The sequence below is a fragment of the Hevea brasiliensis genome, chromosome 15 (genome assembly GCF_030052815.1).
Source record: "Hevea brasiliensis isolate MT/VB/25A 57/8 chromosome 15, ASM3005281v1, whole genome shotgun sequence".
NCBI lineage: Eukaryota > Viridiplantae > Streptophyta > Magnoliopsida > Malpighiales > Euphorbiaceae > Hevea > Hevea brasiliensis.
Window position 1 is genome coordinate 51,835,377 of NC_079507.1, and position 15,757 is coordinate 51,851,133.

Below are 15,757 nucleotides of genomic sequence, written 5' to 3' on the forward strand. Positions count from 1 at the left end.
ATAATGATTTAAAAATACTTATTTACAATAATAAAAAAAACTAATTATATTATTATAAAATAAATAAATAATACAAATTAACAAAATTTCAAAAGTAAAATAAACGTTTAAATATATTTTATAATAATTTATTTTTAAAGTATAAAAGATATAACTAAATTTTAAATTTTTGCAATTAAAATATATATATATATATATATATATATATATATATATATATATATATATATATATATATATATATATATATATATCATTAATAGGTAATAAAAAAATAAAAATTGAATTGAAAAAACAAACAAAATATTGTTTTATCTCCACAAGCAAACAGTTCCTGACTTTCCCCGATTACACCTTGAAAAGCCTACATTTGAAATATTTTACATTTCGCATATAAAAAAAAAATAAAGTATATGAAAAATTATAGAGATAGCTAAAAAAATGAGAGAGCTGAAAGTAATTTGAAAATAAAATAAATAAATAAATAAATAAATATATATATATATATATATATATATATATATATATATATATATATATATATATATATCAATTTTTTTTTCCAAAACACCCATAAAATAGCGTCTCAAACGACTATTATAAGAGGTGAAAGTGGCATTTATAAATTTTATTTTAACAACAAAAAACAAATTAAAAGAAAACCATGGCAAGGTCTACTCTGCAGCCACCTCAACCATTTAAAAAATTTTCTAAACTACGTTTGTTTTTTTTTCACAAAATATAATATTTTTCGCATTTTCAAGTATTTAGGATATTTTCAGTTAAAAAATAATATTTTTTAATTCAAAAAAAAATTAACCAATTTTGAAAGAAAACGACTTTCCCGTTTCAAAAAAGGAAGCCATTTTCTAGATTTTAACAATTTTATTAAAATGAGTAAACACTTAATTTATATATAATATAAACGCATATCACTAGTTTAACATTATAACCAAACAACGAAAAATATATGAAAAACAAATGATGCTTTAGCTTTCATTCTAATTTTGAGAAATGGTAGGAGCACAACTGCAACTACTACGATTCCAAGAAATAAACTCCAGCTAGTAAATAAATATCTATATTTCACAAGATAGATGTCTTGGAATGTTTACCTTTAAGCTCTCTCATATATCGAGTACGAATAAATGACCATAATATATCAGTAGACTTGGTTTGATTTAAACACCCTGAAAGATTACATTGAGCATCAGGGATACCTTTATCAATTATTGCAAGGGAAAGAAATGGGTCTTGCCGTCTTGGCATGCATTGGTTCCCCATGAACATAGGTACACATAAAGGCACCACATGCTATGAGTGCATGAGAGCTCACACGTGTGAGGAAAAAAAAAAAAAGGAGAGAGAGCCAAACTCTATTATAATTACAATGCTGTCATAAATTACAACATGTCACACATGATGTGAGACTCAACGAATGGCATCTCAAAATTTGGCGTCTGCCTTGTTCACACATATGGTACACACTCGAAATACAAATCATAAGATGCTTTCATACCTCATAAGTGCTTGGCAGATGGTCACAATCTTTTGTCACTGATGAATTATCAACCCACAGAAGAAACTATCATCATAAGCTTCATTTTCTTCACTTATAGACCAAAGCATTCAACTGTCTTTCTAACTGCGTAACAAAAAGAGAATAAGAGACCCAATTTCATCACTGATGATGACTATTGAACTTAACTCATGCACTTACAGGTTTGATTATCCTGAATATCTTACTAAAATACAAACAGTTAAGATGATGCGTTTGTGGACTTGTACAAATTCACCATTTTTGTGCCAAATCAACAAATTTAAAAGGGAACAGACATTGAACGGTTGATTAAAAGGGAACTCAATTTTTGCCGCATTTTATTAATAGTTGAAGTTCAATTAGAAAAAATAAAATAAAATAAAATGTGACAATCTTAACCTTTATTTTCCATGAAGAGCAATGCAGAGAAAGGGGACAACTGCACTTTTTTTTTTTTTTTTTTTTTAAGGAGAAGGGACAAGTGCTAGTTAGCAAGGCTCCAACACCACACTGATACTCTGGAGTAAAAAAGGGGAGAAAGACTTAACTGAACGTTCGTCAGGTCAATTAAGTGCCTCTCTATTGAGCCAATAGGGCTATCATCAGGATTTTCCATAAAAGTATGAGACTTATATGATGATTGAGATATGAACTTGAAGAAATAAAGATAAATGCACACCTGAGCATTTTTCATCTTCTGTCTGTGCAATTCCTCCACAAGGCTTCCAATACTGACATTAGAGATAAGTTTCAGATGTGTCAAAATAGCAATTATAATTTCAGTACTAGATTTTGGCTGTCATATCATACCTTTGTTGTAGATTAATCAACTGAGCCTGCAGCTCCCTCTCCCTAGCAGAAGTAGGCGATATCTGGATGTTGCACAAAATTAACAACAACTAAGTCTTAATCCCAAACTATTTGGAGTCAGATTGTGCAAAATTAAGATCATTTTATTCTATAACGGATATGACTAGTTAACACGTGTCTTTTACATGGAATTGATAAACTCTTTTCATCAAATATCATCTGAAACTGAAAATTGGTTAGGGCAGCACCATAACTCACAGCAAAAGTCATTGACTATTTATATAAATAATTTTACTTTAAGCACACATAATCACTGATCAATAAATTAATAAATAAACAAACTTCCACATTACCATAAACAGTGACATAGTAAAATGACACACATTAGATGCTCCCGACAAGAAACAAAAATATGAATCATTACATCCACGCACACACAGAGATGATGGTAGTGGTGACCAGCAGTGACGAAGAATTAAGAAAGAAATTGGCAAAATCCGTTGCAGTCTTGAACTTTGGGAATTTTGCTATAAAACCTCCAACTAAATAAGTGTTATAATGGATCCTTAAATTATTTGAATTGGTGCTAATGAGTACTAATTTTATTGCAACGAATACAATATTGGGTAGTTATAGAAATTTCTGAAATTTTTGAACATTTTAATACTTGTTCCTAATGCCTAAATATAGAAAAACTAATGCATTAAAAATTGTAAATATGATATGTTCGTAACGTCAATGTATGAAGGTTTTATTATATGACATTAGGTCCTCAATCGTTCTTAAGAGAATTGCATGCAAATTATATTTTTTTATGTTAAATTAGTTCTTAATAGCAGCAAATCAAAATGTTTAAGGTTTCAATCAAATATGACTTCAGTTTGAATGGCTCAATAGAATAAAAAAAAAAAAAAAACTTTAATGCATTTTTATAAAGAAATAATAGCTTATAATTGCCCAATTTCATACAAATGCGGATTTTATGTATCTAAATTGCAATCTGACGTGTTTTGCTAGAAATTCTACAATCAGCATGACCTTGCCCCAAAAAATAATACCTATTTTTTTAAGGAAGAAAAAAGTACATGTACCTGCAAAAGGTCATTTGTGGCTGCTTCAGCTGACTCCATTTGCTTGCCTGCATTAAAAATGACTCGGGTGAAATAATTATTGCATACAGGGATAAGTACCAATAACAAAAATGATTAAAAGATGAGAGGCATTACCAGAGCTTTGTTCCACACACTTGATCAATTTAAGAATTTCTTCCTGTCAACATAGAATAAGTACTTTTGAACATAATACATTTACAATGAAGATATAACACATAGAAGGAACATACCCTTTGCATGGCGTTCTGCTGCAAAATGCAATGCAGTGATGGGAGAACTGAGGCAACTGTAAGGTTTGATGTTGATAGACTAGTTGAACCTCCACAAACTGGACTGAAATAACAGTTTGTAGGACCCTGAAATCAGAAAAATAATGGCAATGGTTACAAAGCCATTGCCTAAAAGATAAATTTCTAAGTTTCACACACAATGTCGATCAAGCATACATAAAACTCAAACAGAGACTTAAAGATCAAGCCCCAAGTTCACTAGAAGAAGAAAAAATAAATTTAGAAATTAAATCTCCTAAAGCACCAAGCACAAATCCCATTGAAAATAAAGTTAAACAAGGAGCATTGGGACTTCAGTATTTCTCTTTTTATTGACATTATCTGATATGTAATAGCTACCTCAATTAAAAGAAACCTTACATGGCCTTTCTCTCCAATAAAAACAAAATTCACTAGATTGCATACATAAAGATTAGAGTTTCAAGTAAATGTGGCATATTTTGACCAGACTTGCCAACCTGACTCCACAACCTGTTTCAACCTGCACAAAACCCGAAAGGCCGACAAAATTGAGAAGTCAACCCAACAACCTTTATGACCCAACCCAAGGTTGACTTTGTTCCGATTGATCCAATCAACCCACATTTTGACCGGAAAATTAAATTAATAAAAATATTCAACCCGAAGCAACCAGCAAATTGACCCCACCTGACTAGGAATTCTTTGGGTATAGTGACTCAATGGGTGACCCAATTCAACCCAGAATCCCAAATCACCAGAACCCACCCGATCTAACCCGTTTTACACCTCTAGTTGCAAGACAAATAAACTGTCTGAGGATTCACACTTGTGCCCACAATTTTTTAGAAAGATTAACTCCACCAATTCTCATCAGTCGATAAACAGACTTGAGTGTCACAATAAAGGCATGGTTGAAAACTAAATTTTGACAAGCTTTAAACTTTCTTGATATAGCAATTTTCCTCTTGCTAGCTAAAGACCGGGATTTGTAAACCTGAGACCATGGCATGTAAATCAAATTACCTTTGGGCTGAGATCTGCTGAAGTGACTTTGAAGCGTCCCTTACGTTGGACAACTGCTCCTTCTGACAAATCCTCCGCTGTGTAAACAGATGTAATAATAAAATATATTTGTAATGAATATAAACAAGTAATATCATTTACCATTATATGCATAAGGAGAAAATAAATGCGAGAACCACAACCGACATACCAGATGAAAGGTTATTTGCATCTCTTTTCTGTCGATATAACAATGGACCACTATAGTTTCGCTCTGGTTGATATTTTGGCTGTAGAAAATCCCTACAACACATTCGAAGATACCCCAAGCTATTATTAAGTACTAGAACCAAACTGTTTCACATAGATAAAGGACACTGTCAAACAGCAACCAAATGTCAAGTCAACTTCATGATAATATCATGTTGCATCAATCGACTATTGATGTGTTCACAAACTGATGAAATTTAGATGTGTTTATAAACTTAACTTACATTTCCCACCATGGTTTTAAATAGCGGCCGTTACATGTTATTTAAGGAAAATTAACCTACCATTACCGTTTTGAACGATAAATGATGAATTTTTAAAATTGGGTGTTTAATGGCCATTACTTAAAGGCCATTATTCTTGTAAGGCAGAATCTTAGGCTTTTTTTGGATAGTAATCATGTGAAGGCAGCAATAACAGGCTTTTTTGGGCAGAAGGCAGTGTTGGCTTTATTCATTCACTTCTCTACACTTTCTCACTAGGCATTTTGTTATTTTCTCTCAATTTTCTCCACATTCCGCAATCAAGTGAAATCCTTCGTTTCTTCAGAAATTTTTGAGCTCAAAAGCATTGATCATCAAATAGATAAGGTGATTTTGAAGTCAAGGAGAGCAAATCAGCACTTCTACATTCAAATTTTTACAAAGAGTGAGTTATTTGTATTTTTTGACAGTGATTTTGCTCATTTGATATAAAAACTTATGATTTTTGTTAGGTTGTGATGAGGGCAGGGATCAAAACAGAGGAAGGGAACTGAAGAAATACAGCAAAGGCTGGGTGGTGTATTCTAGAAGGGTGAAGAAAGTTCCAAAAGGGAACTCGTTTGCAGCAAATAAAAATCCACAGCTAAGCAAGGAGGGAAATTCTGTTGAAAGGATTGCTGAGGGAGAATGTACGTGGATGAAAGCCCATGAGGCAGAGAAACTACAAGAAGGGAATTTAGTTAAGAAGGGGCATCTTTTTCTGGAATTGTAATTGGGGGTTTGTTTTTTCCTCTTTCAGTCCAGCGTGTAAGCTTTGGGGGGGGGCGGGCTTAGGAGATTCTTCTCCGGGAATTCTGGCTGTTGCCATTTTTATTTTTCAATTCCTTTGTATTAAACTTCTGTTCTGCACTGTTGAGGAAATTGTGTTACATTGTTGTGTGTTGAATTTAAATATTTCAGAGCAATTCATTACTCTATCAAGTTGTTCATGAAATTTATAGTATGAAGTTTTATTTTGCCCAATCTATAGGTTATTGTTTATTTTTTTCTAAATTTTAACTATTTTCAGAATCATTTTCAGGCAAATATATAAATAGTTAGAAAATAACATCAAAGAAAGTTTTAGGCTTCAATAATGTTTGCAAGTATAAATTTAGGTTTTGACAAGACATGAAATTAGCCCTTGAAATTAATTTTCATAAATTAAATAGTAAGTTTAAAACCTAATTTTAAATTAAATGCTTAGTAGTCTAAGAATGATGGATTTAATGTCTTTATGCTTATTATTTAGTTGTATATCTTAGTTTTAATTATATCTTTATATATCCATTACTTTCATTAACTTAGCGAATTTTCCCAAAAAAAAAAAGTAGCGATAGGCCGTTTATTATGTTACTGCCAATATAGGCCTGTTTACTTTACCTACGACTGCAAAAGTGGCCACAACTGCAATTTAAAGCCATGTTTCCGACTCCAGGCATAAATAATCAGAAGCCAAATAGCAGCCTCAAGCAACTCTAGCATATGGAACCCACAAAACATAACAAAGTCCTTAATCCTAAAAGTAATTTGCAGGGAGGGAAGGTGAGGGGAAGATATATGTAAAACTTCTTTTTTTCCTCATTTCACAAAACTCTAAAATTTGAAGCTCTTAAGAGCCAAAATATAACTCTTTGAAGTAACAAACAAAAATTCTCTTTTTCCAGGACAGGGACCATAAAAAATGTGTCAATTATTCATCTGATGTTAAATATCAAATAGACATTAAAGAGAGAGATATAGATAAAATCAACTTCAGTTAGAATATGAAGCTCACCTGTTCTCATCTCCAACAATCTTTTTGGGAGAAAAAGCATTATCTGGCATTAATGGTCCACTCAAAAATTTTTTATGCTCCATAACAACGATACGTGGTAAAGAACTTCTCCTACTGGGATTATGACCATCATTTGCTTCACATTCTTGGTTAGCTGACAATTTTGTAAGAACCTGTTGCTCAGAATCTGTTTGGGCAGTACCTTTCCAACTTGGACTAGTTCCATCCACATCATCATCTCCAAAATCAAAACAGCCTCTGCATTATAATACATGGTTGCATAATTAATGAAAAACCTAAAACCATAAAAGCAACAGATATTTTATGCTGAGTTGATATGTTAAAATCATTGTAGAAAATGCAAATGCACAACAATTGATTGAATATTATATAATGCATTATATAGGTCCAACATCGTAACACTTTCCATTTACTGGAATGCAATTCACAATCTCTTTAATGTAAAAACATTGCCCACTACCATCAAAGCCAGTTACATATGTGAAAGTCTGAGCAATTAGAACCAGGAAGGCAAGGCCAGGATAAAAGAAGACATAAGAAAAGGATAAAGAGTCTTACTTAAGTGCTTGAAGAGGTTTAATAGGAAATGAAGAAAGTGAACTCTCCAAATCATGAAGATCACTAAAACCATCCTGAAACAATGAAAGATGAATGTGAAACACATGGCAGAATGACCTTGAGTCCACAGTTTTCAGGAAACACCCGAGAATGAGGGGGGAAAAAAAAGAAAAAAACCACAATGAAATTGCTGGCATGAAAAGATACCTCATGACTAGGAGCAGCAGTTGAATGGTTAGCCCTTTCATGGGACAGGCTCTCAGCTGTAGTAGGCTCAACATTGTTGTTCCTGTCCCCTTGCTTCATGCTCACATCAGGATCTTCTGCATTTGGTATGCCATCAAAATCCTGAATCTGCAGGTAGGACAATGCCGGTGACAAGGTAGAAAAGTTAATGCAATGTTTTGTCCACAAATGAAATCATTTGAATGAAAAACTTTATATGCATCAAGTTCAGAAATTGAAGTTACTTACAAGAGCAGCCTGACTTTTCAAATCCTCAAGGTTGAAGTTCCATGCACTGATTCCTCTTATATACTCTTGCTGCAATATGACCAGAGTTAGATTAACAATTCCATCAAATTTTGGCCAGAAAGATCAGAAACTGTCAACCAATTTGATTATGTAAATACCACTGTACAACATACCCATCTATACACACAAACACATACAAATAAGTAAAACTTTATCCCAGTACATATTTAATAAACTAGGATAACATTGTAAGGGTATCACCTCATTTTCAAAAGTCAAGAAGTTCCAAACCACCAAAACTTGAAACTAAATTAGTTCAAATTTCTTGTTCTTCAGTCCAATCTGGATAGTTCCCATTTTTGTAAGGAGCCATAAAAATTCAATTTATCATGACTCAAATGCAGATAAATTTTTAAAAATAGAATAAGTGAAATGACAATATGTAACCAATACAAAGATTCAAAATTTCCTTCAGCCAAAATATGGCCAGTGTATAGGCTTTACCCTTTTTTAATTATTGGAACTTCATTCCTCTTCAATTGCAGAAGTTTCATCAATATCAATAATTAATTTGCACAGCTTTGATCAATTTTAACTCTAAGAGCAAGCTTTCTTAGGGTTTATCATTAACTGAAACCATAAAAGCTACCAGCCCAATACAGCGGCCATTAACATGAAAAAAAATACTATGATGCTGGGAGGTAGTTAACCAGTGATATAATTTTGGAAACTCAAGAAAATATCAGCCGTTTGTAAAAGAGCACTTAACTGGGTGGTCTCTCTCTCTCTCTCTTAGCATTGACAATGCAAGGACCAGCCTAGAGATTCTAAGGATGTTAGCAATTAAAGCAAAAATTATAATTTTTTTATGATATAACTCACGTAAACCCTTCAACCCAAAGTGCAAAGGACCTAGACCAAAATAACTACGATGATGAAACATAGAAAAATTTAAACAATCCACATATTTCACCTGTGATAATTGCTCCTTATTTTCATACAGAGCCTTATTCTGAACAAGAAGATCAGCCTCTTTTTCCTGAAAAAAAAAATGGGGGGAAGAAGAAGAAGAAGAAAAGGGAAGGTTAAGGAATCATAAAGAAGTTATGCCTCATTTAATAGCAGAATTTGCCAACTGAAAAGACAGTTTCAGATGAGCAAGAGACCTTCAGCTTCTTAAAACGCTCTCCTAAAGGAGGAAGTCCTTCAATAATGGTACGTCTAAGATATTCATTTGACCGTGCTTGTTTAAAGAACTGATGTTTCAAAAGCTTTTCTGAGGTGGGACGTTTCTTTGGATCCTTCACTAAGCAAGCAGCTACCATCTCTTTAAATGACTGAAAGTGTGCAAAACTTTGAGGGAGACTTCACAAGCATAATAGCGAGAACGTTCCAATTGAATAATAGAAAAAAACCTTAGAAAATTTCTTGTCTCTTTCATAGTCAAGTCCTGGAGGTGCATTTTGTAAAGTCATCAGCAAAACCTAGAGTATCAGAAATTACAAAGGAAAGAGATCAAAATATAAACAGGTAAAATAAGCACCTACAAAATACTTCTGATGTAATGGTAAGTATCAAAGATAAAATTTACTTTCATTGGTGGATACTTGGAGAAAGGAGCATGGCCATGAGCAAGTTCAAGAGCAGTTATTCCAAATGACCAAATGTCTGCTCTGTTCGCAGAAACAGAATTTCAAAAGTGTATTCAATCCATGATTCGCAACTTTAGAGAAACCAAGAAAAATAAGGAAATTAAAAAAAAAAGGATCCAAGGCTTACTCACTTAAAGTCATATCCATGTAATTGCTGCATAACTTCAGGAGCCATCCTGAGAGAAAAGCACAAAAGGAAGAAAGAAAATGCTTCTGATCACATTACAAATTCATTTGTTTCTGATAATCCACACTGAGATTTGATTTCACACAGCAAAGCATTAACAGGAAGTGAAAAGGAAAAATAAGTCAATGAATCACCAGCACGGAGTTCCAACAAAGGTATTTCTGGATCGCTGCCTATCTCCTGTATCAAACATACATGCTGACACTCCAAAGTCTGCTAATTTAACTGCACCATCATTATCAATTAAGATGTTCCCAGCCTGCAAAGGGGCATCCGGAAAGCAGATAAGAATTACTGCACCATAGTATTCTCCACATTGATTGACAAAGAGTTCCCAGAATAAGAATGCAACATGCTATCACGCTAACAACGGACAGGCAATTACCCAGACAGCTATATGTATTATAAAAGAAATGAAATGATAACAACCACTCCAACCCCCAAAAAAAGTAACATAAAGACATGCACAGAGAGAGAGGGTATGGCTGGGAAGGAGAAGATATTCTATTGAAGAGTAATGACAACAGTCACCTGGAAAGCAGTACTCCTCAGTACATGGTATGGGTACAGAGATGTGCTACAACACTTACTTAGAAATACGGCACTCAGGGCTAGGTTGGTATGCCAATTTGGATCACAGTATGTGAATTAAATTTGTTTGCCATATGAACTATATTTATTCGATTCATTAGGCTTTTTATTACATAAATTTTACTCCTAAGAAGAATTTTACACACCAAAGTACCCAAATAAAAAGAAACTTTGAAATAATTTTACAGTCTACATAAATTTTAATACGTATATATATATCAATTCTTCCTCCTCCTCTTTGGCATGGCTCTTCTACCTCTTCTTATCAGTAAATTTTTTGTTTTTTCTTCTCCTCCATATTATTTCTTCTTCTCTTTATGGGCACTGTTTCTCCTCTGTTTTTCCCTTAGAAACTTCTTCTTTTCCTTCTGGCAATTGTTTCTCCTATGTTTTCCCTTATTTTTCTTTCTTATTCTCCTTATTTTTTTCCTTCTTCTTCCATGGAAAGACACCTCCACAATTAAATTGAAATAAAAAAGGGAACCTCTATTTCATGAACCATGTCACATACTGAAGCATTTTCGAACGCAGATGTACCACATTCTGGAACATGCATTCTAGATCGTGATACCATGGGAGCTGAGCGAATTAGGTAACTATGGTAATGACTAAATACAACAGTATACAAAGAAAAGATTTCATACTGTCCTAACAAAAATTAATTTCTTCCACCTCTGATCTAGCAAGTATGCATACTTTAAATGACAGGCAAATTGTAAGATCCCATCAGGAAATCCTGCTATTTTGGATTATTTTCTTTTTCGTTTTTCAAAGCTTGTTCCTATGACTTGTTCCATAAAAAATAAAAATTAGAAAAAGAATCAATAGATACTAAACTCCAGCAGCAATTGTAGACCACAAAAGGCAATGGGATTGATGAGAGAAGCAAAATAGGTACCTTAACGTCTCTATGGATATGACCATGCTTATGAAGATAAACAAGAGCATTGAGAGTCTCACGCAACATGGTAGCAATAACAGGCTCTTCAAAACCCTCTGGATAAGCATATTTCATTATATGAAGGCAGGATCCCCCAGCCATATACGGCATCACAACCCAAAGGTTGTGACCAGTGGTAAAAGAACAATGTGCTCGTAATACATTTGGATGATCAATCAAGCTCATTGTCTGTACCTCTCGCCGAATGCCATCCTGCACCAGTATAAAAAATTTAAAGTATGGAAAAAAAAAAATAAAACTTCACATGAATCCTTGACGAGATTCAGAAAATCATAGCCCAGAAACAAGCATCAATGACACATGCAACAAATCCAACCACAGATTGATTCAAACAATAAAAAATAAGAGTGTGTGTTATTTTAGCAATTGAATGAAAAAGGAGCTAAATGGTTAATTTGGAGTTTGGACAGTTTAGAAGCCCTATAATGCAGACATTTTCGATACTTAGGCTTCATATAAAGCTAAAACAAAGTTGAAGAGAGAAATGTGAAAAGGAAAAGTCATATAAGGCTGTCATTTGACTGGCATTGATTAACAGCAACTAATGGGCAGTGAGGAAACAATATGTCCACAAAATTAGTATGGAAAAGATGGGAATGCTAGAACGTATGAAATACAAGAACCAGATAAAAACTTAGTACATTTGTGAGAAGGTGAAAGGGACACACATTTAAGTCCAGTCCCAAGATGGCAATTGAGATGGTTTGTACATGTTCATCATATGTCATCAACCACAACAGTAATAAGTTCAACGTATCAAAATTGCAGGAGGCAAATAAAGATGAATATAGACTGAGGAAGGATGACAAGGGGTTAAGGAGGAAAAAAAGATCTAGCTGCACTAGATCTTTCAGTGGATGTCACTAGTTACCCTTAACTGAGCATAATGGAGAAAAAGAATCAATATACCCAACCACAACTAGAATAGGAATTTTTTTTATTACGAATTAGCTGAGTTGAGTTTAAGATATACAAATAAAGATTTTGAACTAGATACTTTTTATCAATAGATAGAACAGATAAACTGAATAATGAAGCATGAACCATATTCTGATGGATTCAACTATTTTCAGTTTGACTATTTATGGATAAGCAATTTTAGTTTTACTGTATGGTTAAGACAGCCTGCATATGTGATGTGACTTTATATGTGAAGCAAGTATATGAAGCATCAAATAACAGAATAATCTTAACCATGCAGCAAACTTAACAGACACCTTTTTCCAGCATATAATCAGCCAAGAAATAAACATGAGTATCTGAAGCTTCAAATGAAAATGCAATGCACTTACCAGGTCATTGTTGCACCTTTCCAGATCAAGAACCTTAATAGCAACTCTCTCATTAAGTGGAACACAGAGAGCCCTATAAACAGTGGCACTGACACCTTCACCAACTTCTTCAAATAACTTGTAATCTTTTGCACTTACAGGATACCTTTTCTCTGAAATGTGCTCCATGGTTTCCTCTTGTAGCACACCATTAACGCCCCCCTTTACACCAAGATGTACCAGAAAACATAAATGAACTGTATATGATGAAGGTAGAAACTAAGTCGATGTGGGGTTTCTTCCAATTTGGTAGCATTTCCCCCTTCTTCAGCGTGAAATGTTGTATGAATCCAGTGGCATCATCAAGATGATATTACCATCTGCTTTCTTGCACGTAGAACCATTAAACTCAATAAACCTAAATTATCTTTATGACTACCAAAATTAGACTCAAATAAGACTATCTCAGCATGTATCAAATTTATATCCTTAAGAATGAATGATGTCAACAATCCTTGACTGAACAATCAGAATCTGTTATGGACTATAGAAAACATTTAAGCTGATAAAAGACAGCAGCATGTACAGTAACTTTTGATATGCTCCCAAAGCCAAGCAAAGTGTCTTTTAATTCAGGTGCATGTAAAGTTGAAGAACAAATATGCTAGGACAACTTATCCAGAACTCATACAAAGCCAAAAAGCGGTCAAAGAAGCATGCCTTGAACCTGACTGGGGGGAAAAAGAAGAATAAAAAAAATCAATTGCATTTTTGAATCAACATATAATACCCTCATTATTATTATTATTATTATTATCTTTTTTTTGGTTGGGGGGGGAAAGAGATTAGAGCATCGCTTTAGCATGGATAGTATGACAAGGAACTAGAATAGAAGAGCAGAAGATAGATTGCAAGGAAAAGCAGATACAAGAAATACTATTAATTATTAAACCCCTATTAAATTGTAGTTAAAGCAACCAATGTGAATAACTCAAGCAAAATTGTCCAATAAGACACTTCTGTTTGACTTTTTTACTTTTTCTCCTTGTTACCAAATACCAGATAAAGCATTCTCACATACTTGTACTCACTGCATAAACAAATGAACCTTTTCTTTGTTCTTCAGTCTATAATAGATGCATTTTTATAATTACAAGCAGCTACCCTCCTATTGGATTATCCACATTCACCAGATTGCATTTAACATTGGCCCTAATTCCCTTCATAGAAAAGAAAGCATTTTAATCAATACCAGTTGCAGTCCTCAAACAAATGCATGAGCTTCCAGAATAGCAAAATAGCTAGTACCCTTAAAAGGCAAAATTATACCAAGTATAGGAAACAAAACTTGAGATAGTTACAGCTATAAATGAAGCTTCCAGTAGCAAACTAATACCAATTTACATAAGCACAAGCCTCATTTCCAATCTCTTTCCCAATTTTGATTCTTAGATACGATCCAATTCACAGTCCCAATTCCCCCATTAGCTTATAAAGCAAAGCAAATTCGACCAAAAAAAATCCAAAAGCAATCAAATCATAGAAATTAACGTCAAAATTCTCCGAGTAAACCATCGCATCTCAAAAACATAAAAAATCAAATAACAAAGTAAGCTCAACTAAACCAAAAAAAAAAAATTATAAAAACAGATTAACGAGGTCGAACAGGGAAATACAAATTCATAGAAAAAGTAAGTAATAAAAAGCTGAAGATTTCTAGGGTTTGGATTAAAAAACAGAAGCAGAAGTGAAAGGGACCTGACCTGCTAAGCTAAACTGAAAAGGAAGAAAAGCGACGTCGGATTCAGCAGATACCAGTATTTGTAGTTGGGACTGACAGAAGAAAGATGCAAGCTTTCGTTTGTGAGGAAGATTTGTGGCTCAATCTCTCTCTAACTCCGCCCTGTATCCAAAAACATCTGCAGCGACTTGAGGGTCAAGAGATCGAATCAGCCCCTTCTTCTTCTCTTTTTTTTTTTTTTTCTTTTATTATTGACTATTATTTGGAGGTTTGGAGATAGCAAAGAATAACAGATATACAAATGGAAGAAAGAGAGAGAAATTGTGTGCAAAAGGAAAGTGGGTCCGGCAGGAGATTTGAGATTTCAGCAGGTGAATTTCTCGGTATTTTATCGTCAATTCAATCGTTTTTATCATATAATTAATTAGCCCTTTTTTAAGAAAAAATATATAATTGCCCTCGATTTATTCTGTGTAATATATTTTTAATTATTATATTAAATTTAGTTAAAATGTATAATCATTTTTAATTTTAATATCAAAAAGATTATTTTTTGTTAAAAAGAATATCTATCTTAAACGGATAGGTTCTAATTTCTCTTTAAAAAAATCATTTTTTTCTTTCATCTTTTTCATTATTTTTTTTTCTTTTTTATTTTTTCTTTGAGCGTCCACTAATACGTGTCATTACCTATGGCATCTTCTTTTTTTTAATTAATTTTTTTAATATTTTTTATAATAACCCTAAATCTGTATTTATTTGTGAGGGATATTAAGTATATCTCACATCTTTCTAATATTTTTTATATTTTTCCTTCATTTCTCTTTTTAATCTCTTGTTCAGGTGGTAATTAGTGATGCTACCGGAGATTCTTTGGTCTTGGTCTTAGTACCATTTAAACCTGCAATAAGAGAAAAGATGAGGTAAATGGCCTATTAGCAGGCCACTCCGACGCCTAGGTCAGAGATTTTGATTAAGAGTATTTGGAAAATGTTTAGAGAACTAATTGATAAAAATTACAGAATGAGTATATGTACTTATTTCTAGCCACTTGGTTGATATTTATAGGCTTTTAGGAAAAAAGTTGTTATTATGTTTACAGAGATTATTTTGGCTGAATTTATGAGATTATCCCTATGAAATCCACTTTTGCTTGATTACTAGTATAATTATTGCTTGATCCGTAAGATCACGCTTTGCTTGACATAGTTGCTACTTGGTATGATCTTCGTTCGCCTTATTAAGCAAACGAAGGTTTGTTCGGTCTTCTTTTTGTTCGGCTCGTTTGTTCTAGTTC

At 33.2% G+C, this 15,757-nt stretch overlaps 1 protein-coding gene across 4 annotated transcripts; it reads right to left on the minus strand.

The window, feature by feature from the left end:
• Positions 1–1,366: 1,366 nt before the first annotated feature.
• On the minus strand, positions 1,367–14,784 carry LOC110632421 (serine/threonine-protein kinase BLUS1). Of its 4 annotated transcripts, XM_021780661.2 has the most exons (22): positions 14,483–14,736; positions 13,811–13,939; positions 12,741–13,099; positions 11,386–11,640; positions 10,031–10,155; positions 9,841–9,885; positions 9,649–9,730; positions 9,473–9,541; positions 9,224–9,394; positions 9,031–9,096; positions 8,058–8,126; positions 7,791–7,937; positions 7,584–7,657; positions 7,005–7,262; positions 4,927–5,018; positions 4,737–4,813; positions 3,693–3,818; positions 3,577–3,619; positions 3,442–3,488; positions 2,351–2,412; positions 2,220–2,271; positions 1,367–1,645 (listed from the first exon to the last, which is right to left on the minus strand). In XM_021780661.2, exons 3-22 carry the CDS (start codon positions 12,906–12,908, stop codon positions 1,610–1,612), a joined length of 2,064 nt encoding a protein of 687 aa, XP_021636353.2. In that variant the 5' UTR covers positions 12,909–13,099; positions 13,811–13,939; positions 14,483–14,736; the 3' UTR covers positions 1,367–1,609. The 4 variants fall into 4 exon arrangements, with proteins under 4 accessions (XP_021636353.2, XP_021636340.2, XP_021636359.2 ...); XM_021780648.2 differs by lacking the exon at positions 13,811–13,939 and having other exon boundaries at positions 14,483–14,784; XM_021780667.2 differs by lacking the exon at positions 13,811–13,939 and having other exon boundaries at positions 12,741–13,106.
• Between the last annotated feature and the right edge of the window lie 973 nt (positions 14,785–15,757).